Consider the following 26,613-nt stretch of genomic DNA (forward strand, 5'->3'; position numbering starts at 1 on the left):
TTTAGAGATTAGATTGAACATTTATGAAAAATTCAGGTTTCGCATCAAATGAATAAAAAATTCATGGATAATATTGCACATTCACGGCTTAAATCGCGTTGAACAAATTAAAAGTACGAGAATTGCATTGTATATTAAGCCATAGTTGAAAAATCATTTATGTCATTTTCCAAAGACAAAAAATCTTAGCTGCACTCCCCTAAGTTACTTGGGCCCTTGGATCAGATGTCCACCTGATCTAAATGTTGATTTGGACCGGGCTCACATGACCCGGGTGCACTCGATACTTGCTCACTTACTGTCGGGACACGCGGCGATTTCCATTGGAATGCTCTTTCGCCCGTTAACCGTTTGTTTCTTTTCCTCGTCCACGTGCGGCATTTTCGTAATTTCAGGAGGATGTCGGGGGTGAAAATGTCCCCCAAAAGTAACTCCACGATTTCAAATCAAATCTCTCTCCCGTCAGACCTCACTGAGATCTCTGTCCTCTCTCTCTCTCTACATTCTCCGACCATGAAACGGGGGTCGTACTCGTCGTCCGGCCACCGGAGATGCGCTCCGGCCCCGCCGGCCGGCCGCCGGAGCCCGCTGCGGCACCTCAACGGCGTCGCCGCCTGCCGCGGCCGGAGCAGCCACGCCTCCGCCTCCTCCTCTTGCTCCTCTTCTTCTTCCACCACCACCGCCGCCTCCATCGAAGCTCCCAGAGGTTGCCTCAGGTTCTTCCTCTCTCACTCCTCTTCGACCAGGAACGTCGCCGGTCGGACCTGTGCTCCGGCGAGGACGCCCAAGTCGGCGCCGGCGAGGCCGTCGAAGTCCGATCACCAGCGCAATCGCGGCGCTGCGGCGAAGGCGGCCGATTTGGAGGTACCTAGAGCAGTCAAGCAGCCGAAGCTCAAGAAGAACCCTCCTTGTCTTTACCAGTGGCAATCTGCGAAAACGGCCGCTTCCAGGACTGGCAAGAAGAGCGGCAGCTCTCCTGTTTCTGGAGCCGATGGCAATGTCGCTGGCGAGTTTCCTTCCGGTTCCGAAGCATCGAAGCGGGAACGGATTGAGCTTGGTTCGGCTGGAAATGGCGGCGCTACTTCTACTCCGATTAGTAAGGGATCTGGCGTAGTAGAGACGCCGTGCGGGGGCGATAGAAATGTGGAGGAGAACTCAAGTAATAGCAAAATCAAGACTCCTCCTATCCTGGCTTCCGTGTCTCCGGAGATACAATGCGGGTCGGGTTTGATGAACTACTCTGGGACGATCGCGTCGGCAGGAGGAACGGCCGGGACGCATCCTTGTTTCGGTGCTGGTTATGTCGTCTCGGGAGTCGCCGATAGAAGAAAATGCAGGCCTAGGGGGATTCTTAGCGTTAGAGAGAACGAGTCGGACTTTAGCGTTAGTGGTAGTCACGGCAATGGTGATGGTGAAAGTTTTAGTCGGCTTGCCGACAAACCTAGCATCTCGCCGGTACCTTTACCTTGCGAAGCTTCGATGCAGTGGTTGTTGTCTCCATGTAATGAGGAGGATGAGGAGCATAAATATGATTCTGAGAATGAATCATGCCCATTTGAGAGGGTTGAAGAGGAAGGGTCTGCTCTCTGTGCTCTTACTTCACCCTTGTCTGGTCCTGTCTTTTCTTCAGATGCTGGTAATAAGAGTAATGTGACATGTACGACGACAGGCACAGATAGCAATAGTGGGGGAAGGAATCCTGAGGTGACTTCTTCAAGAGGACTCCTTGAATTTGATGAATTATTGCAGCCTCCACAGTGTACTGGTGATGTTTGTTCTCCAGCAGAGATGACCCCTATTTGGAAGGGTTTTTCTTTAAAGGAAGAAAGGAAATTGAGTTACAATGTTGATCGACTGGATGACCCATCAAATGCAGACTCGCTGGGTAGTGGAAATGTTATACGAACCCCAAACTCCGACTCAAGTTCAGATGGATATTTCCGCCTGTCGTGGGTTAATAATGCTCAGCATGGAAGGAAGGATCAAACAGATTCTGAGATAGATCTACTGACTCAATCTTTTAGTAATGCCACTTTATCTCCAGACTACTCTATGTCTACATGCGATTCAACAAATCTAAATTTCCGGTTAGATTGTCTGGCAATGCCATCCAACTCCATTGATTTGGCACAAGTTCAAAATGTTCTTGATAGCAAAGTACATTGGGCTTCCAATTCCAGTGTAGACAATGTATCACAATCTGATTTGAGGATATCTTGGAGAGATGGTTTAGTTAGTAGGATCTTTGAGATGGACGAGTATGATTTTTGCAAATGCTTGTCTGATGATGAGGATGCTACTGGCAGTGATATTGATCTAAAGTTGCATAAAAGTCCTGCACATAATGTAAACACTCAGAATGCTGCTGCTGAAAATGTTAATGATAACAATACCTTGGGCTCAAATCATTTTGTGGATGAGAAGCATGAAAATGATCAGAAAGTCGAAGACATGCATTCCCGTCAAAAACAATTTGAATCAGCTGAATCCATAAGCTTTGATGGAGGTGGTCTTCTAGCTTCAACTTCAAGTGATTCAGACTGGAATCTATGCTACAAGAACAGCTTATTCAAGTAAAAGCATTGGGATCATTCATCTAGTCTTGACCAAGGTTAAGTACTTGAAATCTAACATAACGGAGGTTTTCTTTCCATGCAATCTAAAGATTACCACTTCAAGAGCACTGGTGAATTCTTTTCTTTCTTCATTCCAATATGCATTTGCTTTCTGTAACTGCTGAAATGTAGTTCAAATTTGTCAGCATTCAAGATGGCAAAAAACACGCATTTGACAGATTAGCGTGTTAGAATTTTTTCGGTAAAAAATATTAGATATTTATCTTGAATGTTGGGGTTGAAAACACCGCTCTTGGTAGCCTTGTGCAATTATGGTTTTGTAATCTAATTGTGCTTTTGGCCATGTAACTTACCTGGTGACTAGAATTGTATCACTTCTTTCTTTGTTCTATGAATTCATTACTAATTATAGAAAACGGTGCTTTTGGTTTTTAGATGAAGGATAAAGCATCAAGTTATATAAGTGAAGCGATAATGATTAAGGAATAGCCAAATTGAGATACCATTGTTTGATCTTACTCGTAGTTTGGGACCTCTTTTTGAGATTCAGGTGAGTGAGGGTGAATGGTACAGTTAACACTTGGTTATATGGCTGCTTCTACAGATGGTTCAATGACAGTGACAAAAATATGTGGAAAATACTTCTCAATGTGATCCCATCTTGTGCTTCCATCCAAATGGTAGCGAGGAATATGATTAATTAAGGAAACAATAACTGACAGTACTTGATCGTGATTTGTTGAACTCAATCCTGAACCGTAAGATACTACCTCCGGAAACCCTACTTTCCTTCTTTTCCCTTTACTTCTGGTTCCATTGCATAATCAAAGGAATTTCTATGCGATTTATATATGAAAATTTATCCAGAGTCCCTTAAACATATACAAGAAAGAGATTAACCTAATGGTGGAAACAGATTATCCCGGTGCTCTAAGATTGATTGAAACCTATATGTATGACCAGCAGCAAGTTAAAGATGCAATTAATTGATGAAGAGAATGGAAGCATGAACTGCCATGGTGAAGCAACGCTGGTACAGGATAAATTGTTCATCAACCTGCTTCATAGGATATATTTTGTCAGGTTTTGTTAAGGAATGCCTTGATGGCACTCGTTATGCAGCTAAATAAAGAAAGTTTGCAGTATTCCTATGCAGTGATTTACTTGTGTTATGTGTAATAAGTCGTTTGAAAGTGGAATTTCATATTAAGTACTTAAAAACTGCCCTATTGGCACTTGTTAACAACAACCATTTTTCTGAGCTCATGTTCTCATTCTCCTGCTGCCCTCCATCTTCTGATGCACAGTCTAGCACTGAGAATGTACAACAGCTGCAACATAACTTTGAAATATTTTAGCTGATTCTGTGGGTAATCCAATATTGTTGTTATTAAACTCAATTCCTAACCAACGCTATGCATATAATGTGGCCTGATGTTAGCGACACGATATTTCTTCCAGAATCTTTCTTGGATAAGGTGACTGGATATAGCCATATGGAATTTGGTATCTGAACTTGCTCCTCTTTTTGACTTGTTATGTCTGCAAAGCGCTGGTGCTGCTGGATGTGTTCCCTTGTTTAGGAATAGTTGCTTTGGGTTATATGTTCTAATCTTGAAATACGCTGCTAAAAAATGAAGTCATGCCTTCTGTTCATCTGCTCAGTTCTGCAGATTCAACTATTTAAGTGGGTGGTAGTCACATTTTGCATTACCTGATAGATAGAAATTTTATCAGCCAATGGGGTTGGCTCATTCTATGCTTTAATTGTAGTCTGTGTGCACTTTAATTGTATGTCTTTTCCTTATCTCACTGAAGATCCAAAAACTCCTTCATCTTTCATTCCGCTGCTTCTCCAGATTGTGTAGTTGCTCCAATTTTTTTTGGTCTTCTGAGATGCTTTGCTTGAAAACTTCATTAGGTTAAGTCATATGTCATGCTGTCTAAGAGACAAGCTTGCATACATTGTCGGGATTGGAACTTTTCATATCTGGAGAAATTTAACTTGTATTGTTGATGCACTGTCCTTAATAAGGGATGCTAGTTGTACTTGTCTTGTGGTGGAAAGCTAATTAAGAAAATAGGGTGGTTGGTACTACTGTTCACCCCAGATTGTCTTCTGATTCACTGAACTGTGCTTGTGGTTGATATATGAATCAAATACCAGATGATAATTCCTCAAATCTCCTCTCAGATATGGCGACCTAATTTTCTAGCTTTATATAGAACTGGTGGTGCTTTTAATACACTTCATCAATGATACTGAGGGGTTAGCTTATACTGTCTGTATTATGAAGGATTAATTACACCTAATCTTGAAGGTCCATCTCAGTAACTATGAAATGGTTACTTCTTTTATGGAGAAATGAAGTGTTCCTTCAATGAGAGAAGGTTCGTTACGGAATGCTATCTCGTGGTGCATTTGTTTTAAGATGTGGTTGGATTGCAACAGACATGGAGCTAAGCATCTCCTTTTGTGTCCCACTAAAACTTATTGTTTGCACTGGTCGACCCAGGACACAGAACTCATGGACGTGGTGTGCAGTTCACTTGTTATTCATGTCTGAAATCTCATAATTTTAGGCTTTAAACATGTTTATATGCATTTACAAAAGAATGTTGCTAACAAGTTTCCTTATTGAAAAATGCAGATTAGCTATTTTGTGTTGCACATTTTGCAATCTGTTTAGTGATGAGCTTGTATTCATGTATTGAAATCTTGTCATGATAGATCACCGAACTGTGTTCTACTTAGAATCCATGTAATATGTCTAATTTAACATGACACAAGTGCGATTGGTAACATGAATTGTCAACTCACATGGTGTTGATTTTCCAGAATATCTAGGACAGGACAGAAAAAGATCAGACCAAGAAACTCCAAATGATCGCTTTCGAGGTTGCGAAGTTACGGAAGACGAGTTAAACGGAGTCGGTCAAGTTCGTGAGAAAGGAGGAAAGGCAGTTAGCTTTGGATTGTCCTTTGGCAAAAGTTACTAAAAGGCATATGCTCTTCATCCAATCGCTTACTCTGTCTTGCCCAGGGACGCAAAACTTCAGAGACCATCGTACGTTCCAACTGGGCCAGAGAACAAGTCAGAACACAATGATAATGAAACTTGTTAGGTATAATACAGCCAATAGGATTACATAAGCAAGAGATGCCCCCCTTAACCATGTAATTAAATAAGAAGAATAAAGAAATCAAGAAACGAAGCAGATATTCGAAAAGGACTCATCGTTGAAATGATGCGCTACTCGTGGAATGCTTCAAAAGCCACGGAACATGCATGTCACTCGTGAGATCTTTAAAGAAATGCGACATTGGGATTTGATAATTTAGAAAAATTCATTGTGCTTGAGTGATTCGTCATGCGATTGATGAATCGATGTGGACCCCTTTTTCTCAGTGTATCATCTCATCATCCCCAACTTTACTCCGTTGTTGAGTACTAAAATGCGAGAAAGAGAAGGTGGTATGGTGTAATTAATAAACTGATTTTAGAAAGAGAGAAAGGAAGACAAATGGGGCGAGAAAGCAATCCCGGAGCCCACTTCATCGTCTGGACTTGGAAATTGTAATTGGTCAACCTCTAGAAGGAGCACAAAAGGCAGCCGAAAGAGTGACTGCCCAATATATCAATCTCATCCTATGCAAACATTGACTTTGTCAAATGAGTATCATTGTCTTCGTTGGCCTTATCTAATGGGCATATCCCATGCCAATCAGGACTCTGATGGAAACCCAGAAGACGCCTCCCTCCATTTGCCCCTTTTATAACATTGATTCAAGCTAGTCAGCATTTGGCATCGCACGGGTCATTGCAATCTTCTGTGTCCATCCATGATGATTGTGATGTCGACATTTATCAGATAAAAGCCTTCAAACAATATTCAATGTGCAAACCGTGGGCTTTCTGTTAACGCTTTATCTTAAATTAACCATTTGCAGGAATTAGATTAGAAAGATCACACCACTTGGTCTTGCCTGGCTCATGGGTTTTGCCATCTTGGACAAAGCTCGAAAATAGAATCCAATTCTGGAATGAAATGTATACCTTGCGTGAGATTTCTAGCTTTCTGTGCATGAATTCCGTGCCGATAATTCCTTAAAAGCATTGGTAAATTTCAAAACCTACTGGTGACCAAATTTTGACGGGCCACTTGTACGGCTTGAAATTTGTTGGTAAATTGCCAGCATATTTATGGAGATACCCATCGTTATTTAGTCTGTATTGTGTAAGTTGCTAACAGTTTTATTGAAGTGCTAACAGTTATTTGATTATTTGACCAGTTATCGAAGTAATTGATCATTTGAAACAATCCAATAACTTCTGGAACTCCAGTAAAAGTATTGGTAACTTTTCAACGCGTTACCAACCTAACAACTACAAGTTGCCAGTCAAAGTTTGTTGTCAGCACGGGGCAATGTTCCGATTTCTACCACTCGGATCAAAAGAGTCGTCCATACGTTCAGCAGGAGTCAGAAGCGACCATGGAGGATGACCGCCCGTGCCGAACACAAGCATGGATTTTGGATGATTTATATTTTAAACCTAAACAACTTCTAATTGGTATAGACAGGATAAACGAACACATAATATACGAAAGAGTTTGGAAGGCATCAACCGCGGAATTTTTATTGAGAACAGGGATGGACTAATCGTAACTGGTGGATTTTCTACTGAAGCACCTGATTAAGGACTCAGAGCCTGGTACAAAACCCTCTTCGGCAATTCTATTCCTGTTGAATTGCTGTTACTTTGGCCCTCTTGGTGCATGCGTACTGCAATCAGATGCGATCCTTGTAGGACATAATTTATTATATTTTCAGAACCCAGGAATAGAAAACAATTTAATGATCACTTGATCTCATTTTCATCAATTAATGTGATGTAAATGGAATCTTTACAAAATCCTTCTTCGTGCTGATCGATCCACGTCCCCAGCGCCGGGCCTGCACTTGTGCTGATATTCTATTATATCAGCGCTATACTGCAGTAAACGCGAGTTGCTGTTGCTTGGCGGACATGATCACATCTCTATGATTAAATCTTGCAAACTTGGTTCTCGGTTTTTTTTAGATTACTTTTTTCCCTTTTCGTAAACGAGGGTAAAAAGGAGGACCCCAGAGAAGAAATTAAATAATAAAATGGAAGCAAAGATATGGGTCTTCAGGAAGATGAAAGGGACATGGCTGTGAAGTTGAAGCCTGGAAGGCTAAGGACATTTGTTAGAGATTTGAGACACATGATTATGGCTGGATCAATCTGCACTGTGTCATCGATTTTAATATGCTCTTTTTCTTTAAATTTTTTTCGCCCCTTTAGGAAGATGAATGGGACATGACTGTGAAGTTGAGCCTGGAAGGCTAAGAACATTTGGTAGAGATTTGAGACACCTGATTTTGGGTGGATCAATCTGCACTGTGTCGTCGATTTTAATATGCTCTTTTTCTTTAAATTATCGTCGTCCTTCTCATGGAAGAGGGCGAAAAGCTTAATGAACCCGCGAAAAAATTATTAATTGATTTAAATCTCTGATAGAAGTTATCTGCTTTTTAAGCCTTAAGGATGACGGAACTGACATGGGTGTGATCGAAAGTTGAAGCTTTGAAGTCTAATATATTAGTCAGGATCAAGGAAGACGAAAAAAGAATGCCTATGATTATTTTGGTGGTGGGGCTCTCCTGGCTTCAAGTCAAGAAAATCGAAGAAATTGCCGTGTTGGACTTGTTATAACCCTTGCGGTTCTGAACAGTCTATTTATAGATATCAGGGGAAAAGTTGAAGAAGCATCGTGGAACGGTCCTTCTCCCATTTCCACCAAACACAATATTGACAAAATCCGCCTACTCCCATCTGTTCTTTTCTGGTTTCTTCCCTCTTCAAGAACAGCAGCCAAGAATACCCAGAAAGAGCAAGTTAGAGAGGGTTGAATTCCGCAAATGGACGGTCTGATTCCAATGATGTACAGGGCAATAAAGAGGAACCGAGTCCGGAGCCGTTACGAGTGCTTGTCGACCACTGCTTCTCGGACGTTCAATGTTGCCGACTTCTACATGAACGGTCAGGTTCAGGCTCAAGCTCAGGCTCAGCCCCATTTGTATTCGGGGCCTGCGAGCGACAGAATGATTCACAATCAAAGCCACCATCGCCGTTATGCCTCGACCGGAGATTATTCTTTCAGGCTCACGCCCGGCGGCGATGAGGACAGCATGAATGTTATGAAGGGCGCTGTTGGTCCGCATTCAAAGCAGGTGGCGAGGTTCAGAAGGAGCCGCAGCGTGCTCTCTTGTTTCTCCGGTGCTTAGGTAGCTTTCATGATGAATCTCTCAGTCTCTCATTCCTCCTCCTCTGGTTTGGTCTGGTTTGGTTTAATTATGTGGTGAAGGTGCTAGGAACATGAAAGTCTCTGTTCAAGTCTGTAAATTTGGGTGCTACAGAGACGAGAAGTCCTTTTATTTTTTCCTGGTTTTTTCCCCTTTTTTTCTTGGATTAATGTATGAAATAAGTCGATAAAGGAGAGGAACTCCATGGCGTTTCTCTCTGGGACGGCTTCAAGCAGAAGCTGCAGAATTTTCCAGCAAATAAGGTGAAGCCTCATGAGCATTCCAAATACTACTTCCTCCTAAACTTCATTCTTGATTTCCGACCAAAAAGAAAAAAAAAAGTTCATTCTTAATTGATGATGCAGAGACGGTGGTCCAGATAACGTCGATTCCATTTAAGTTGGTAGCATCCCGCGATGGCAATTTCCTCGATGTCATCATAGTGATTTTCTTGAGAAAAGTCTACTGCTATTAACTTTTTGCGCGGATTAAGACTGGTCATACAGCGTTGGTGAAAAAATACCCCTGGAGCTAATTCGTAAGTTCTTTGACCTTCGATTGTGACTACTCAGAATTAGATCGGTTCTAGATGAGCTTGACTTGGCTCGCAGTAGCTTAGGCATTCTGATTTGAATTTCATCATGCTTTAGTCTTTTGGGTTTTGCCAGCTGAATTTGATGGCTCAAACTTCAAAATGCCTAAAGCTGTATAGATTGAGGGTTTCCCAGTTGGTAGCAATTGTCCCCATCAGTATCCATAGGCTGGCCCTTGTTTTTCCCCTGATAGTAACAAAGCAGAAAAAGAAAGTAAATTAATTGTTTGTTTGCTTGGCAATATAGTAAGCACAATCTTACCCAAGAAAGAAAAAATAGTAAGCATAATAATTGGCATGTAAGCTGTGATCGCGAATCACGTGAAACTTCAGCATTTTATTATCACTGGACATATCATTCTAAATCGATTCCCCCAAAAAAGAATAAAAAAGGTTAACTTTACCTAACGAGTCTTTGAAATTCCTATGATATATTGCCGTGTTTGATCTTTTTAGCGTCGTCAAAGCAGGCACGATGTAACAGGCACGATGTAACGGGGGGAATAATTGCACGACCCGGATCCAAGCAAAGATATTCCCGACACAGATGCCAAAGGAAATTAGAGAATCTTGAATTAATTAGGCATTTTGAATCTAAAATCGAATCACAAGAGAAGTATCACAAGAGTCGCCGTCTTCCAACATCATTAAGACAAGCCAACCCGCCAAATCAACTGTCCAAGAATCGTAAAGTTACACCTCATTTCATACGCACCTAAGCTGTATGCAAACAAATTATTTTGATTATAGATGATACTATGCATCAAAAAGAGTCCTCGTTAAATAAAAAATGAAAATTTTGGCAAAAAGAGGAGAAGATTAACCTTACTTGCATGCAACATAATTTCATTATCTTAGCAAAAGCAGAGAAAAAAGAAAAGTGTTTTTCATCCTATTCTAAGTTTACATAAAAAGCAACGTAAAAGATAAAAGAAAAATAATAATATATAAGCATCGGGAGCCAATAGGGTTCTCCAACCATAGAAGTGAGATTCAAGAATTCAAGATATTACAAATATCAAGAGAACATTTCGTGTATGTATAACCAAAGATTAAACGTGGGGGACAAATTGTCCCTCAGATCTTGTAGCAAAATCCAGATACAGCTGAAAATTTCGTAATTATCTATGCCCAACAATTAAAAAATGTTCAGATGGAACAAAGTACAACTATGTTTTGTCCCAATCGATCGAACCTGATGGTAGAAAACGACCGAAACCGATGAGTTCGAGAACAAAAGAAGTGTATATAATCAAGCAAAATCTATCCAAAAAGAATGACCAGCCAAAGAAAACAATCCAACCATCATGCACAGAAACTTCTTTCTGCTCTCTTTATACCTGCTTGCTCTGGTGATCTGTGGCTCGGCTGCTGACAGTGCTGGATATGTACCGCTGAAGAGCGAGCTTCTGTGCAGGCAATGCTCCAAATGCGACACGTCGACATGCCCACCAAGTGAAGCCTACCCCCACATGACTGCTTGGGACAACACTCTCATTGCCGGTGCTTTGCAATCCGATTATGTCGCCGCCACCGACAGAGGAGTTTATTCTGTCCCAAATGTTTTGGGTGGTGAGTCTGCCAATTACAATGCCTATTATGGTTGGCAATCCACTTCTGGTTCAGCTTCTGGTTATCACAGGTAATAAAACAAACATAGCCAGAAGAAAAGGGATATCTGCACGCGAATATCCAGTAGATTCACGATTAGAGGCGTTAATGTGTATCACAGTATTGCAAATGTTTACACTCAAATTACTTGTTTCATAAGGTTGAACCAAACGAGGTGGTCGTTTGTGTTGTTTCCATTTCTAACAAACTTCCTACTCCAATGCCCCACAGATTCAACAATTACATGGACAAGTGCTCCGGAGGACAGAGTTACCTCACCGTGGACAAGCATGGGAAAGTGAGCCTGCGGTCATTGAATTCGCTCGAAAGCATTGCCGATGCGGACTGGAAATCTATTAACCCACCAAAGAAGTTCAACCATCAGGAATTTCGATTTTGGGTTTCCGGCAGTACTGGCAAATGCCTCACTGTTTTTGTCGGGAGCGGTGAGAAGCGAATAGCTGGAGTATCAGACTGCAAGTTTGATGGCTCCAATCCTTACCAGCTCTTTGCCTTCCGGTTCCATTACCACAAGGCCTTCTGCTGCTGTGGCCTTCACAATGAATAAACGTCCAGGAATTAGTCCAAAACCACAGTGCAGTTTAAGCTAAATAGTAGTCATAAAGGCCACATATGTCAGCTAATATTTTTATCTGATGATGGGCAAAATATGATGCAATGTCATTGTGCATCATGACAACTCTCAATGCGTCCTATCACTCTTAAATAATGACTCTGAAATCCGAAAGCAGCTGTTGGAAGGGAGGAATTTCTTTAGGCATATGACCATTGCTATGAAATGATGCTCTTGTACTTCAATTCCATTTACAGAATGATGACTACTTGTCATTAATCGAAATGCGTGTCTCTCCTTGATTCCCTCCACAGAAACCTCTATTGACAGTGAATCTGAAAAAACAGCAAGTCTTACAACCTCCCCTAAGCTCTCGCAGTAACACAATGTAGACCCACAACCCAAGCAGCACGAATGAAAAGAGCTGATAATATTCAAAGAATATAAATTCGGATGCACTTTTAAAAACGAAGCATGGGATTGATCAAGATGGAACAGTCTCAATGGTTTCATTGCTCTTCTTGACTCTTCACACCTTCACAAATTTGCAGTCAAATCAAACGAGCCTGTCGTCATAACCTTATGGTATGACAGCCCTCCTGCTCTGCTCCTTTTATGTTCCTTCAAAATAAATCCAAGTTATCCATGTCAAAGTCACCAGTGTACTAGTCCTTCTCTCTTTCTTACTCTTTCTTACAGTGATCGGCAGTGCTTGTCTCACTCAGACAATTCCTTACTCTTCCTCCTTCTCCTTCATCGTCTCCTGAAGCCCTTATCCTAGTCATTTTAAAGGCTACCTTTTCTCTTCCCATTCTCTTTCCTTCTTGATCTTCCACTTTACTTACCCAAGAATCAGAATCAGATTCGCCACATTTATCCTTCCTCTTGATGATATCCTCTTGTCCTCACATTTTCCCAGATCCTTCTGCAATTATTTACTCATTCTTAAATCAAAATAATCGAATTTACCCCCTGCTCATTTCTTCATTTTAGGCGGAGGCGGAGGGTTCAAGTCCCTACTTTTCACCCTCACTATTGGCCGTATTATTCTGACATCGTCCATATCATCTCTTCCTTTCCTTCATCCAGCCACGGCACATATCCAAATATGTGGTCTTAAGTCTTAATCGCAACCTGACATTTTTCTACATAGCCATCCTTAACTACAGAAAATTCGACCAAGAAAAAAAATTCCTTAAACTGCAGAAACATCTAAATTAACCAGTCAGATATCCAACATCATCAAACTTCTTGCATGGATCCTGTGACCAATCAGGATTCTTCTTACTAACGTGAGTAAAAGCCAATTCACCATGGAAGTTTGCATGTGTGTTCTCGGCTTTGTTCAGACAAAAGATTTGTGCTTCCATCGTTACTGGGAGCAGAGAGCATGCAAATCGTACCTGTTATAGCTACCATCTTCAAAGAGGAAAATTTCCTAATTCTACCAGTGCAAAAATTTAAAACAAAAAAAAAGAAAAAAAGAAAAAAGAAAAGAAAAACAATTCACTACCATTCTCTCAACACACATCCACCAATTCAGCCTAGATCAAGTAAAGATATGTATGAAAATCCAGAAGTCATGTTGAAGGCTCGAATAGTTCCTAATAAAGGAAAAGAAGTCACCTACAACCAAAACTACCTAAAGAACCACCAAAACTAGCTATGATAAACAAGATAAGCAGATAAATGTAATTCAGAAAATAAACAACACATTCACATCAGGGACAGAATTATTCCTGATATTTTCAACAGTTTGTGGATGCATTACCTTGTTTTAGATAAGCAGCAGGAGTGCCAGTATATAGTTGGGAAGAATGCGTGCTATTAGATATTTATAAGTCTCATATGATCAAACGTTCCCTTTATGGAATTGGGCCTGCTGCAAAGAATTTGAATTCTAAAGGTGAAGAGGTAAACACATAAACTGCATTGAGACCAACCCATCCATGTTCACCAATTCAAATTGTATTCCAAGATTATTTTTAGTTAGACACCCAGAACAGGAAATTATGTAATACTTGCTTTCCTTCAGAATTGTTTACAAGTAAACCACCAGTAACAGTCAAGTGTGCTACATCAAAATTGTCAGCCTTCTGCAATGACATGCACTGCAAGAAAGGCTAAGGGTATTAAGTACTACTAAGCTGGACTGTGGATATACAATACACTATATTCAAACAGACGGAATTGTTTCCTGGCTATCTTCACTTATATTCAAACAAGGTGGCTTGGCTGCTCCATAGTAGAAGAACGCCATCATCTTTGAAAACTCATCCGGAGTTCGAATAGCTGAGTAGACAAGCCAAACAAGGGTCATGGCCAGATTTATGTTGCAAGAACCCTTTCAAAAAAGTTTTTGAGCAGTAAGTTACCCTTTTCACGATATAAAATCTTGCCAGCTTTAGTGAAGATAATCTCTGGAAAGACGGAAACTTGCAGAGCAGATACCAACTCAGGCTCCTTAATAGCATCAACTGCAACACACTTTTTAACAGGACAGTAACAACAGGTCAGAAGCTATTAAAAAGGTGATAGATGATGGAATTAGGCATAATCTCCTTACTCTTGGTGAAGGTAGTCTGCAGTTCCAAATTATGTGCACGGCTTTCTCCAATTCATCCCTGATCTTTTCATTCTCTTTTGGCCTAAAAATAATTTCAAATATCCAATAGGAAGGTTTCTTTCAGCAATGGTACAGTTGCAAACAGTGTATCCAGACCACGACAAACAACCAAGTTCTACATATTATCTACCTCCAAGGGCTTCAGCCATTTCAATAACATAAAGTAGCCAAACAAACATATTAAAAGCAAATCATTTGCCACTTTTCTTTTCTAAACTTATCTAGGCAATAATCAAAAGATGTACATTTACATTTTGTCTTCCGATATTTCAAATGATCACTAGACACAACAGAAACTCAACCAATCATAGTACTGGTAAAAGTGAGTTCAAGATACTAGCATTTTTCATGTTTTGCAAGCCAAGATACTTAGCTAAATGAATTCCTCGCCTCCAAAAATGAGTCAGAAAATAATTTAACTGGAAGCAAATCAACTCAAGCTACTCCGTTACAAAAGAACTACATAAAGTGACAGAAAAGAAACTGCAACTGTGCATGCTGCTATCAATGCTTCCAAAAGGGGAAAAATGTTAAAAGTGCATCATGTACTCTCTCAAACAACAAAGAAAGAAAGTGGCACTGATTTCCCGTACAAAAAGAGAAGATATGGCACCTTTTAGACAGCTTGGAAGGCCTTACATGTATTGGCTTGCAAGCAATAGAATTGTGGAAAGATGAAGAATGAGAACTGAATACTAACCTCTTGTAGCGGTTATGTACAAGAACAATCAAAGGACTAATATCCTTGAAAACAGCTTCCTCCCATTCAGCAGTAGTGATATCTTTGATGGGGCGGATATAATCATCATCTTGCCACACAATTTCATTTTCACTATCATAATTTTCATCATCTTCTTTCCTAACGTTCTTAATAGTGATTTTGTTGAAGAATTGGCCCAAATTGAAACCCCATCCATCAGCATCCTCAGGCCAATCAGGATCATCCTCCTCCACAACGAGGGGATAATCAGCCAGGAGCTTCTGCATCTTCTTCCTCCTCTCATCAAGGTCTATCTCGTCCTCAACATCAGGATGTTTATTGATCACTTCTCTAATTTTCCTTCTCCACTCTCGCCTCTCTTCAGGATCCATGAGATAAGGGTCATTGTCCTTCACCTCATCGTCTTGCTCCTCGTAATCAGAATCACTGCTATCATCATCTCGCTCTTTCTTTCCACCGATAAATTTGGGATTCTGAGACATTTTAGAAGCTCCTACGACAATGTTTTTCATATCCGTACCCTAATTTGCACGGAAGATAAGAATAAGCACCAATGCGAAATTAAGCATCAAAAGAACTTAAGTGGACGCCAAAGAATCGCACCTGCCGAGGTGCATGCAGAATATCTGAGGAGAGACCAAACCATCTCTCTGTATTCTTCAATGGAGTCTTGAAGCTAGAAAGTAAAGTAGAAACTGTTCTGCTGCCTTTAAGAGTGTGAAATGGAACATGAAGGATACTTGCTTGTTGGAGTGCCATTTCTGCAGAAAGCCAATTCCAATCAAGTATAACATCAGCAACATGATATCATCGTCTATCAACAAGTATTGAGAAAATACTAATAAAATAAAAAAAAAAGGTTCATTGGCTCAACCACATCATATAATTATTGGCACACCACCAACTCCAAGCTGAGTACAGGGACCCAAATGGCAGTGGCACGAAGAACTGAGGCACCCAGTGACCATAACAGCAGATGAGCCTCATAACATATATATCATAAACTGATTATCAGGTTTTAGAGCAGTAAAATCCGCGAAAATACAACCCACCATCTACAGCCATCATTTCGACCAAAGATAAAAAAGACCATAGCCATCATAAATAGTCAGTGAATATCGAGGAACAACTGCTGAAATTTCTTACCTGGAGCTTGGGAATGGGCTCTGTCCCACAAGTCTGCTTTCAGCTTCTGCAATTCCCTCTCTCTCTCTCTCTCTCTCTCTCTCTCTCTCTCTCTCTCTCTATGCCTCTTCACCAAAGCTGAAGATGGGCAAAGTTAGCTAATCACAAAAACACTAGTGGGATTAGGAGGGTGCAGGAAAGCTTCTTTTCTACGAGAATGGCAAGTGGGCAATGGAATTTACACATATGCGTTCGAGCCGTGGAACGAGCAAGAAGATAAAAACATGAAGACGCATGAAAGAAGCTGCAGGCAAGTGGGGAAGTGGAGACTGAACTTCACCTGGCTGGTGGTTGGCTTGGAGGTGTACGGAATTCAGCGTGCATCACCTCGCCTGCCGAGAGAGAAGAACAGGGGATGCTCCAAACGTGTAAAAACCTTTGCCTTTTAGGAGAGAGAGAGAGAGAGAGAGGTTCGGATGTTGGGATGGGACAACTTATTTTCTACATGATCTTTTTTTTTTTTTTTTTTTGCCAAAATTGAAAATAGGAAAAAAAATTATACCTTTCAAGTTTAGAAAATCGTCAAAATTTGCATTTCGTATGGATTTTAGAGACATTGGGTATTGCATCGTGAAACTTGCGAAATTTGTAATAAAGAAAAAATTCAAACAAGTCGAAAAACCTCATTTTTAAATCTTATAAAACTTTAACAAAAAATTATTTCCTATGCCACAATGGATAGCATAAAATTTTTTGTTCTTATATATATATTAAACTAGATAAAGCGTTGAAAAATTAAAGTGAAATTGACTTCAATTGGCAAAATCTATTAATAAGCGAATAACTCCAACATCGATGTTAATTTACATTTGCAAAGAGCGTTCTTAGTTCCAAAGGGCCGGATTAACGCAATCTGCATCCTCTCACTTGAGTGAGTGCCACAATACTGTGTACTAGAGGATAGGAGCAACAGCAACTTCAGCTTACTTTGTGTCTCTTTTTCCACGTTTGCAGCAACCCACGGTGCACAGTGCGTCGATCTTGCGTTTCGTCCGCGATTTTGCATATAGATAAAGGGGTGCTAAAAAGTAAGTTTTCTGTAGTTTTCCATGAGATTGCTTTCTAAGCAAAAAGAAAATAAAACAGTAAAAAAAATAAAAACAACAACAACAACAAAGGGAGCTGCCGTTCATCGTCTTGGAGGGTTCATCGTCTTGGACGGCTCAGGCGAGAGCTCTAAGGGCTGTTGCGAGGCCGGCGACCATTGTCCTGACATTGAGATCTCGCCTAATAGTCGCAAGTGCAGCCAACGCTGTATAAGATGAACCAGGTGGAGACCCTAGAAAAGTGAACCTCAATGGAGACCTGGGCGAAGGACATCGAGGCCGCACGACCTCGGTGATCACTGCTGAAGGTTAGAAGAAGATAGATGATAATGGGTTGAAGAAGATGATGGGTCGATCCTTGACCTGAGCGGCTTCGACAGTCGACCCTCGACCTAGTCGACCTCAACCTAGTCGACCGGGCTGCAACATCAGCAACCCGCAAGCATAAAGGCCATACATTGAAGAAGATGAGAGTCGATAGGCTAAAGAAGATGAACAGCATTTCTTGAGAGAAAGAGTGAAGTACAAAATTACTAGTAAGGACAAAATTGGAAGGGAAAAAGTCATTAAACCTGCCGAAAGCTCTTATCCTGAGATTTTAGTCTTCCCAATCCTAACATTTCTTCAAGGTGGTCCAAAAAAAATATTTGTCCAACGACATAACTTTTTCCCATGGGGTTTCGGAGACGCAGAGTCCCATGAGAAAACCGAACCAAAATGATTGATGATGATGTAGATGAGATTAGCCAATTGAAGATAGCGGGCTACGGCTGATTATTGGTTTAAATGGGCATCGAAATAATTCATTTATTATGACCAGCACAACTCATGTTCCTACTTGTCGGTAATGACCCTTCTACTTTGAAGACTAAAAAACTTCAACTCGCTAAATCTCCACAAATGCACACATCTTAGCAATGCAGAGTGAAAAGTTATAGAAATACAACGCACGAAACCTTTCAATTCTACTGACAAAAGAAAATTAGGTAGCATCAAGTGTATTAAATGTCATGGCATCATCAGCTGTCACAGACGGAAGCAACCAAGCAAAGAAACCGAGCTTAGTTTCTCGCTTGAGTCTTTGCGATGAATACTCCACCAACATATTCCAAAGGTCTCCCACTGTCCATCCGTGCAACAATATCCATTGACTCACCTGCTCAACATAATAAAAGAGACAGCTGATATCCTCTAACGTGGGATTCACAAAATTAAGCAGTTGAAGAAAAGCAATTAACAACCTTAATTGAAGGCAAAAGGCTAACTAAAATATGAATAACACCATCCCGTTTGATATTATACACCTGCTACAAAATGCAGCCGAAAAGCAAACAAGGGTATAACCTTAAATAAAAGCTTGGAAAATAAATGCTGGGAAACTGAACTTTGCTTGTGGAAAAATAGCTGGTGTCAACGCCGTGATTCTTTAGGCACTTTAAAATCAATAGACTCTTATAGTCAGAAGAATGCGACAGAAATTGGAAAAATCTTACAAAAACTGCTGTCATTGATCTGAACCATGCGAAATAACAAAAAGTACCTGATGTAGGTTCTGCAATGCCTCCGTGCCAAATGTATAATATGACATGAAAGGTCTCAATGCCTGAAAATAAATACAGACAGATATGAATCTGATGAAACAAAAATGTTGACACGTCATATTCTCAAAAGACCCATCAATGCCCTATACATTCCATCGACTAGTGGAACGATTGAAAATTTAGCAAAGAGCAGACTATTATGGCCAAAGAAAAGTATAGGACAATGTCCACATCTACAAAGTTGAAATCCTCATATCACAACATTCTACACCCTCGTTTTAATCTTAATCATAACATATTCTGACTATACTAAAGCTGGTAATTGACCTAGTATGACCACCATAGTAAGAAAGAAGGCTGCCAGAAACCACCTTCAGATGTCTTCTTAGTACTTGGCTTCTTCATCTACACATTGACAACCATGATAATATAGTGTCAAACCTTCTGTTTATTTTACACTACAAAATTCCAGAAGCCAACGCCAATGTCTATGATGGGGCCAATTCACAAGCTCAAGTCTTCTCTGCAGACCATAGCAGCTGAATGGATTTGATTGTCCTCTCCAATGTCTGGTCTGGGTTGGTTCAAATTATTCGTTGAACTAGGTTGAGCTCATTTTAAAGTTTGTGAACATAGGCAGGCTTGGACGATGGATTTCCTTTCTGGACCTGCCCAATCCATCCACCTCAAATATTCTCGTGTAATTTTTCTAGCGTTTCAAGGTACTTTTATTAATTGAAGGGGTCCAGAAAAGATAAGGGGGATGGTATGGCCAAATGACGTAACCTTAGAATTTTGGCCTGACCAGCCATGATTGCCCAAGCCATCTAAAAATCTGGTTCCCAAAAAAGTTGAAGCTTTCTCCTCTTTAGGCTATTGACTGTAAGCTTGCCTGTTCTGTTCTTTTTCCATATGCATCAAAAAGACCAATAGGTAAGTGTGGGCTGCCTATAATGAAGTATTTTTGCCACTAACTATTTTAACACTTCTTAAACTGATCCCATGTTTGAATTTTATCTCATCCCACATCCTTTTTTTTTTTTTTTTCCTGAAAAGTTGCTCCTGTTTGGTTATGATCAAACATTTCTATTCACAAACAAACTTCTTGTCCTGTACTTGCATTCTCAAAACTTCAAGCATCCTCATGCTACCGTTTGAAAACTTCAAATTGATCATCCAACTATACTTGTTTATCGTAGTTAAGATGTTATATACTGATGCACTTCATGACATTTTGTATATTCCTAAATGTGTAGACATCAGATAAACCTGCTCAGTCATATTTAGCATTGCCACATCAAAGAAAATGACTGGCAATTGCATGATATTGCTAAAGTAAAAAGGATAACATCACCTGAGAAGCAGCAAGCCACTGAATCATGCTCTTCAGCTCAGGATCACCTCCAAAGGCTCCACAACCCCAGTTCCCTGTCACAATTCCAATATTGTCTTCATCGTCAGGTATCTGAGTTAAAGCCTCGGCATTTGGGATCTCTTTGTCCCCTGCTCCTCCTTCAGTTCTTGGGAATGTTGCAGGATCTTTCTGCTGGTATCCAAAAACAGACAACATCCTCAGATAAGTAGAACTGGATTTACATACACATAAAAGCAATGACTTAACAAAAGGAGAAAAATAATACTGCAAAATGTGAAAATCCCTGACCAAAGCATCATCCCCAGATACATGATTTGAGACTTGGACTCGGCCATCAACCAATCCAGCTAAACAATTTTCCTGGAAGACCCTCTCATACAACTGATACTTGGAATCATCAGAGAAGCCACAAAATGCCTTGTTAATCTCCCTGTGATTGCAACAAGCAATTCTCACAGTTTTAAAAACATGAATATACGTATGGGTTTTGATATAAATGTGCATAAAATGGTAAGTTGACTAAGATAGATTGAATACGAAAATTTTCATCTAGGATTCGCCATAACAGCCATCAAATTTTATTATAACCAGCATGATACTGTAGATGTTGTAGTCAAAATAAATGACTATTATCATGTATAAATAGGAGAACTTTCCATCCATGACCTAGAAAGAAATAAGTCCTTGACTGATTTTAGATGTTGCTCAATTCTTACATAAGAAACATTAGCAGCATTAGCCAAACCATTTCTTTCCATGATCAAAAGCTAGAAAGATGATATCCCATCTATCTTTGGGTGAATCCCCACATATTCATATCCTCTCACAACTTTACTTCTTTTTCGACCAACCAAGGAACCGATAAAAAAGATAACTCTAAGAAATTCCAAGACAATGATTCTTGTTTGGACAAAAATGGCTAGAAAATGAGATTTGCCTTCAGCTCAGCTGAAACACATGGTTCCCAGAACCTCATTCAATTTGGATATTGTTCAATACTCTCCTTAGTCTCACTTGTCTTATAGTTGATCATGTTTTAAGTAATCCTTCGTAGCTAAAATATCATTTTAACTTCCTATTGAACTTGGATAATCTAATTCTTTGTTTCTTATCATGAAAATTTATTTGACAAGTGAAAGGAAAAGGTCCAGGGAAGAGATGTCTCCAACTACAAAACTGAACAGTCTAGTAAGACGTCTTGTTCTCATTGATATGTTTTCAACTCTCGTTTGACCAGACTTACTCGTCGACTGTGAGCCCTAGAGTGTACTTTACAACAGAACCAAATGATTGACTTAACATCCTAGACACAATTTCATAGACAATTCAAAGGGTACTTCCGATTGCTTTGATCAAAAGTTGCTCTTCATATTAACTTGACTTTGAATTTTTAAATGCCTTATTCAATAAGCAAATCCATCCTGAAGATGCCCTAGAATAGAGCAAGTGATACAGTCCCCAAGCTTAAGTCACCCCAAAAAATTGGTTGAATAGAACCTTCACTCCAAACTTTATTTCTTGAATCTGTGTATTACTTGTAAATCACAGCAAAGAGGGCATTTATGAATTAGTGACTAAAATAAGAGGATTTCCATTTGACATGGCTTTGTCCTTCTTTCTTGTCCAACCTACACATGTAAGATCTAACCACGATCGGAAATCATGGGGGAAAAAACTCCACATACCTCAGAAGGAGTTGTAATTCATACTGCTTAATTCCTGGCCTGCATAATGCATCTATTGCAACAATTCTTGTTCTATGCCTTCCCATGCGATCGGTATCTTTTTTGTCTATATAGTCACCAGAAAATTTGAATGAAGAAGCATACCTGCACCCCTTCAAGTTTAGAGCACAATTCAGAAGCCATCATACAGTGAGGTCAATTTAGACATACTTAAAAGATGTCTACCTACCAGCTGAATAATCAAAATAACATCTAATAAAGATCAAGCATGTCTAAAATGATCACTCTTTAAGCTCAAATTCAAATCAATCACATAATTATGCATAAACCTTCTACATTTGACACCTTCTTTCTTCAAAGCCTATAACAATCATTTATAGTTCTCCATTGTACACTGTCAATTCAGTGAAAAAGGAAGGAGAAAGAAGTAAACATTACTAAGCTGTCCACATACATATCTGAATACGATGTAATTGAAAATTCCATATTTTCATTTTTAAGACAGGGAACCAATAGCGCTACAGAAGTGAAAGCAGCTCGTCTTAAGGGCCTGCAACAATTTTTCATGTCATAATATCCAGAAATTGACACAGGAAACAACAGCAGTTCATGTGGACATCCTTGATTTCCAGTACGAGGCATAGTTCAGTCCATAGATATTACAATTCAAAATTCTTAAGGAGACATCGATAATTAAGAAAAGCATCGCAACTAATACGTATCACTTCAAGTTCACCAAGGCAAATGTTCATACTTACCCAGTATAATTTGAAAACCTTTCAGTACCAACAATTTCTATAGCTTCATTGTCCGCCAAGGCTGGCAAGAAAAGCATGCTGACAATCAATTCAGGATTGATCATGAAGAGTATCTCTTCCTGCATGTTATTTGAGCAGCATATCAAGTTTGACCATGAAAAGAAAACTATTAAAGGCCATCAAATAAGACAACGAAATGCACATGATATATTTAAGACTCATTATGAACTCCATTATCGCATCTATCTTCCACCCATCTGGGAAAAAGAAAATTCATTTTCCAGAAAGTACTTCTTTGCCTTTTTAGTCTCTAAAGTAAACAAGGCCTAAAGGTCAACAAAAAAGGAGATGGCAGAATCTGGAAACCTCAAGTATGTCATTGCCAAAGAACACAAAATGTGACTCTGTCGCCCTTCCCAGAACTTATCTTTATAGAGAGAGACAATACTAAAGCTGCATCAGATAGATGAAATAGAGTGTATGCGGATCACCTGATAAACTACCTGATAAACATCTGTAATCTATGGTTAAGTACAGCCATGAACATCCCCAGGATCTATTAATGCACTGCCAGGCATAAATCAATCTCTTTCGTTCATAAAATTAGGTCCACACATCTAGGAAGTTATACCTGAACACAGCCCCAATTAAGAGCACCACCACCAATATATTTGTTTGCAAAATCAACTTGAAGAGCTTCACCAGAATGGTCTTCCATGAGGCCAGAATCATGTACCTAAAATTTACATAGAGACCTCTCAGAATTATTAGAAGGCAAAACTGCATAATACAAAACAAAACAGGCTCAGGTAAAATTTTAACTAACAATTTCACTTATTTCTTCCAACTGTTACCTCGAGGTGGCAGAGAGGAAAGGCAGACTTACTCCAGAAGTCCACCTTCCCATAAGGCACAAGATGATTACTGTCCAGCGGAAGAACTTTCCTCTCAAATGAGACAACCCCCACAGGAATATTTGAACTTATACGATGAAAATAATGCGTGATACATCTCATCTTGCTTTCTGGCTTTTCATCATAACTCTCATACAGATTCCTGAAAATGATGCCAAAGTATTTGCCAAAGTTAAACAACAAAAACAATATATCAATAAAAAAAAAGTTAAGAGGTACAAAGGCACAAAGATCACATGTTCCTTCATTCTAATCCTATTTATCAACTAATAGCAGCCTTTCTAACTGCCCCTAAAATTTTCTTCAAGGAATATAAGTGCAATGAAGAGGATTGCTTAAATGGGTGGGGCAATCATCTCATAAAGGGATAAAGTGATAAGCATATGGCTAAGAAGCAAGGGACCGCTTTTTTTTTGCCGTTCAGACAAACTAAAGAGATAGCACAGTTGAAGCAAACCATGGTTATCTCCAAAAAGCTCAGGTAATGATAGGAAACTGGACAGTTAGAGATAGGAAATGCTACAGGTTGTAATAATTAATACTATGCAGGTGTAATGTCATCATTGGTCAGTATACTTAATTCCAAAAATCAAAACTGTCCCTCTACTTTATTTGTGTGATCAAAACCGTCAAAAAGTGTCACAAGTCATCCCCGGTCGGTCCACTAATGGAATTTGCAACATGGTGTCCATGCCACTAGAAATTTGCTGACACAGCTTAGTGCTCTCTCTCTCTCTCTCTCACTCTCAAGCAGCCATGAACCCAAGCTTGAAGAATATCCAGCTGCCATGACTGACCTTAACGAAGCTTGAGTGGACATGGGCGGATGCTTGAAGAAGCTCTAGCCCACCATGGCTGCAAGATCGATAAAGCATGAGTGGTCATGGTCAAGCTGGACAAAGCAAGGTGGGCTAAGCTCAAACAGTCATGGCTGAGCTCAACGAAGCTTGAGGGGCCATGGCTGTGAGCTCAAAGAAGCTCTAGCCACCATGGCCAAGAGCTCTCTCTCTCTCTCTCTCCTTTTTTACAATTTATGTTGGCTGAAGTGGCAATACCACATGAAAATCTTTTGCAAATCATAATAGTCTATGTGTGCTCCAACATCCAACTCAGCAATCCGGTTGTCCAGGTTAACAAATACCAACCTAACGGAAGGACTGGCGGTGACACATTTTAAAAAATATAGGGATGATTGTGGACTGAAAAGAAGTTCAGGGATGGTTTTAAATTTGGGGTAAGAGTACGAGGACTACTAGTGCCATTTCACCCACTGTGAGTATTCTTAAAGTATTGTGAAGCAATGAGAATACACCTGGTTGAGGAGTCATTGCTCAGCTAACGATCTTATTTACCACAACAATCTCTTTAATATTATACATACAGTATGAGAAACATGCAATGGGATTTCCATGCACAACTAGTTATTTGAAACTAGTTAGCAGAGAGAACCAAAGAGATTCACAGCTTACTCAAATCCAAGTCCAGTCATTACAGCTAAACTGCATACACTTCACAATAACAATCATAACAAAATGTTAAAGTACAGACCCAAAAAGGTTATTCTACATAAATACAAATAACTAGAAGGTTACATACGCAAACAAGCTATCGAAGTTGATCATGGGAAGATGTTTAAAACCTCTCTCAATGACTGGGAACAGGGAAAAGAAAGAGCAAGCCAGAAGAGCAGCAACCAATTCCTGAAAAATAAGACCATACATGGACAATTAGGCATGCCCTGATTCAACCAGAAGTTTCCTCAGTTCATTCTAAACTCTTTCCACCTTAATTACATTCAATGCACAAGTAAAGCCAGTTCTATATCTAGAAAGAACAGCCCAGTGTAAATAATTCATTCTGTTCAACGGATGTACACCATTTTTCGAACATCGACAATTACAACAGAACAAGCTTTTATCTCAAACCAATCACACTCCCAGGAGCATCTCTAATCATCATACTACAAACCACTTCTCGCCATCAAAAAAGTTCAAGCTTTACTATCATGCACTGCGTATTTAGTCAAGATAAGTCAAAGCGACAAACGGAAAGGTACATCCCGATTCATACCCGACTCAGTATAACAATCCCTGCTTGTTGCCGGTCCAATATGCGAAGACCGGCTTCGACCCGCCCTTTCCTCGACCGAGAATAGCCGCGAGCATGCCTCCAGTGATATTCCAGCAGCTCAGGCAACCGCAGCAACAGATTAGCCAGAAACGGGATCACCTCCCCGAACCACTTCTCCGCATCCTCGCGAGGCATCAGCTGCGAAGCAAAATCCCAAAGCTCAAACGCCACACGAAGAACGGCAATCGGCAAGCTCAAAAAGCGGACGGAAAGTGACGATTAATCCGACGCACCTCGTCGAAGAAGAGGGCGTAGCCCTGGGGAGCGAAGCGGGCGAGGGGGGAGGGATCGGAGGCGCGCCTCATGCCGGAGACGGCGGCGGCGAGCGCCTCGCCGGACGCCACCCCGCCGTGCTCGGGGCCCCTGGACATGGCCGCCAGGGCCTCCGCCGTCGCCGGCGGCCACGAGAGCTCCGACGACCGGAGCTCCAGAGGGAGGTACGGCAGCATCGACGCCGCGTCTTCCATCTCCTCCATCGGAAATCTCGTTGAATTTGACTCTGTTAGATCAAGTCAAATTAGACGGTGATAACCGAATTTTTTTGGTGAAGATCGAGAAGTGGCGTTGAATTTGACTCTGTTAGATCAAGTCAAATTAGGAGGAAATTGAAGAAAGCGTAATTTTTTGTGATTTTTTTTCCTTTCACTAAAAAAAAATAAATTGGTTTTTGTGGTCGAATAAAATGGAGGGTTCGGTTTGTTTAATGATTTGAGAGGTTCTTTTTTTAGTTTGGGGTTTTAGTCATTATTTTTAACGTATTAACCCATTTTTTTTCCTTTCACTTAAAAAAATAAATTGGAAAAATAAGTTAATTAAATTTGAAAATTTTTTAAATTTTAGTGACGATTTATAAATAAGCATAAATTTATTGATAATTTGACAGTAGTTCAGCATTTTTTTATTGGTAATTTAAGTAGTTTCCGTTTTTAATTTTCCTATATGGGTATA

General features: G+C 40.1%; 5 protein-coding genes across 12 annotated transcripts; 3 read left to right on the forward strand and 2 right to left on the reverse strand.

The window, feature by feature from the left end:
- Positions 1-473: 473 nt before the first annotated feature.
- LOC104455315 lies at positions 474-5,807 on the forward strand. Its single transcript, XM_010070159.3, has 2 exons — positions 474-2,611; positions 5,416-5,807. Exon 1 carries the CDS (start codon positions 514-516, stop codon positions 2,575-2,577), a length of 2,064 nt encoding a protein of 687 aa, XP_010068461.3. The 5' UTR covers positions 474-513; the 3' UTR covers positions 2,578-2,611; positions 5,416-5,807.
- A 2,527-nt stretch (positions 5,808-8,334) lies between these two features.
- LOC104455214 lies at positions 8,335-9,211 on the forward strand. Its single transcript, XM_010070067.3, has one exon. The coding sequence runs from the start codon at positions 8,524-8,526 to the stop codon at positions 8,887-8,889; it is 366 nt and encodes a 121-aa protein (XP_010068369.2). The 5' UTR covers positions 8,335-8,523; the 3' UTR covers positions 8,890-9,211.
- Positions 9,212-10,517: 1,306 nt separating this feature from the next.
- Positions 10,518-16,626, reverse strand: LOC104455112 (thioredoxin-like fold domain-containing protein MRL7L, chloroplastic). 7 transcript variants are annotated; one of them, XM_039312235.1, is made up of 9 exons: positions 16,497-16,620; positions 16,178-16,314; positions 15,635-15,792; positions 15,011-15,552; positions 14,251-14,332; positions 14,060-14,171; positions 13,456-13,976; positions 11,259-11,663; positions 10,518-11,177 (listed from the first exon to the last, which is right to left on the reverse strand). In XM_039312235.1, exons 3-7 carry the CDS (start codon positions 15,788-15,790, stop codon positions 13,861-13,863), a joined length of 1,008 nt encoding a protein of 335 aa, XP_039168169.1. In that variant the 5' UTR covers positions 15,791-15,792; positions 16,178-16,314; positions 16,497-16,620; the 3' UTR covers positions 10,518-11,177; positions 11,259-11,663; positions 13,456-13,860. The 7 variants fall into 7 exon arrangements, with proteins under 7 accessions (XP_039168169.1, XP_039168162.1, XP_039168173.1 ...); XM_039312228.1 differs by having other exon boundaries at positions 11,259-13,976; positions 16,178-16,294; positions 16,497-16,626; XM_039312239.1 differs by having other exon boundaries at positions 10,518-11,093; positions 11,390-13,976.
- Positions 10,786-11,700, forward strand: LOC120293238. The gene is made up of 2 exons (XM_039312247.1): positions 10,786-11,141; positions 11,342-11,700. Exons 1-2 carry the CDS (start codon positions 10,807-10,809, stop codon positions 11,676-11,678), a joined length of 672 nt encoding a protein of 223 aa, XP_039168181.1. The 5' UTR covers positions 10,786-10,806; the 3' UTR covers positions 11,679-11,700.
- Positions 16,627-18,036: 1,410 nt separating the features above from the next.
- Positions 18,037-26,145, reverse strand: LOC104454843 (poly(ADP-ribose) glycohydrolase 1). 2 transcript variants are annotated; one of them, XM_010069813.3, is made up of 11 exons: positions 25,899-26,145; positions 25,606-25,803; positions 25,132-25,235; positions 23,476-23,677; positions 23,253-23,357; positions 22,622-22,740; positions 21,864-22,007; positions 20,467-20,608; positions 20,158-20,346; positions 18,803-18,865; positions 18,037-18,418 (listed from the first exon to the last, which is right to left on the reverse strand). In XM_010069813.3, exons 1-11 carry the CDS (start codon positions 26,139-26,141, stop codon positions 18,245-18,247), a joined length of 1,683 nt encoding a protein of 560 aa, XP_010068115.2. In that variant the 5' UTR covers positions 26,142-26,145; the 3' UTR covers positions 18,037-18,244. The 2 variants fall into 2 exon arrangements, with proteins under 2 accessions (XP_010068115.2, XP_010068056.2); XM_010069754.3 differs by having other exon boundaries at positions 20,158-20,349.
- Between the last annotated feature and the right edge of the window lie 468 nt (positions 26,146-26,613).

This window comes from Eucalyptus grandis, chromosome 1 (genome assembly GCF_016545825.1).
Source record: "Eucalyptus grandis isolate ANBG69807.140 chromosome 1, ASM1654582v1, whole genome shotgun sequence".
Taxonomy (NCBI): Eukaryota; Viridiplantae; Streptophyta; class Magnoliopsida; order Myrtales; family Myrtaceae; genus Eucalyptus; species Eucalyptus grandis.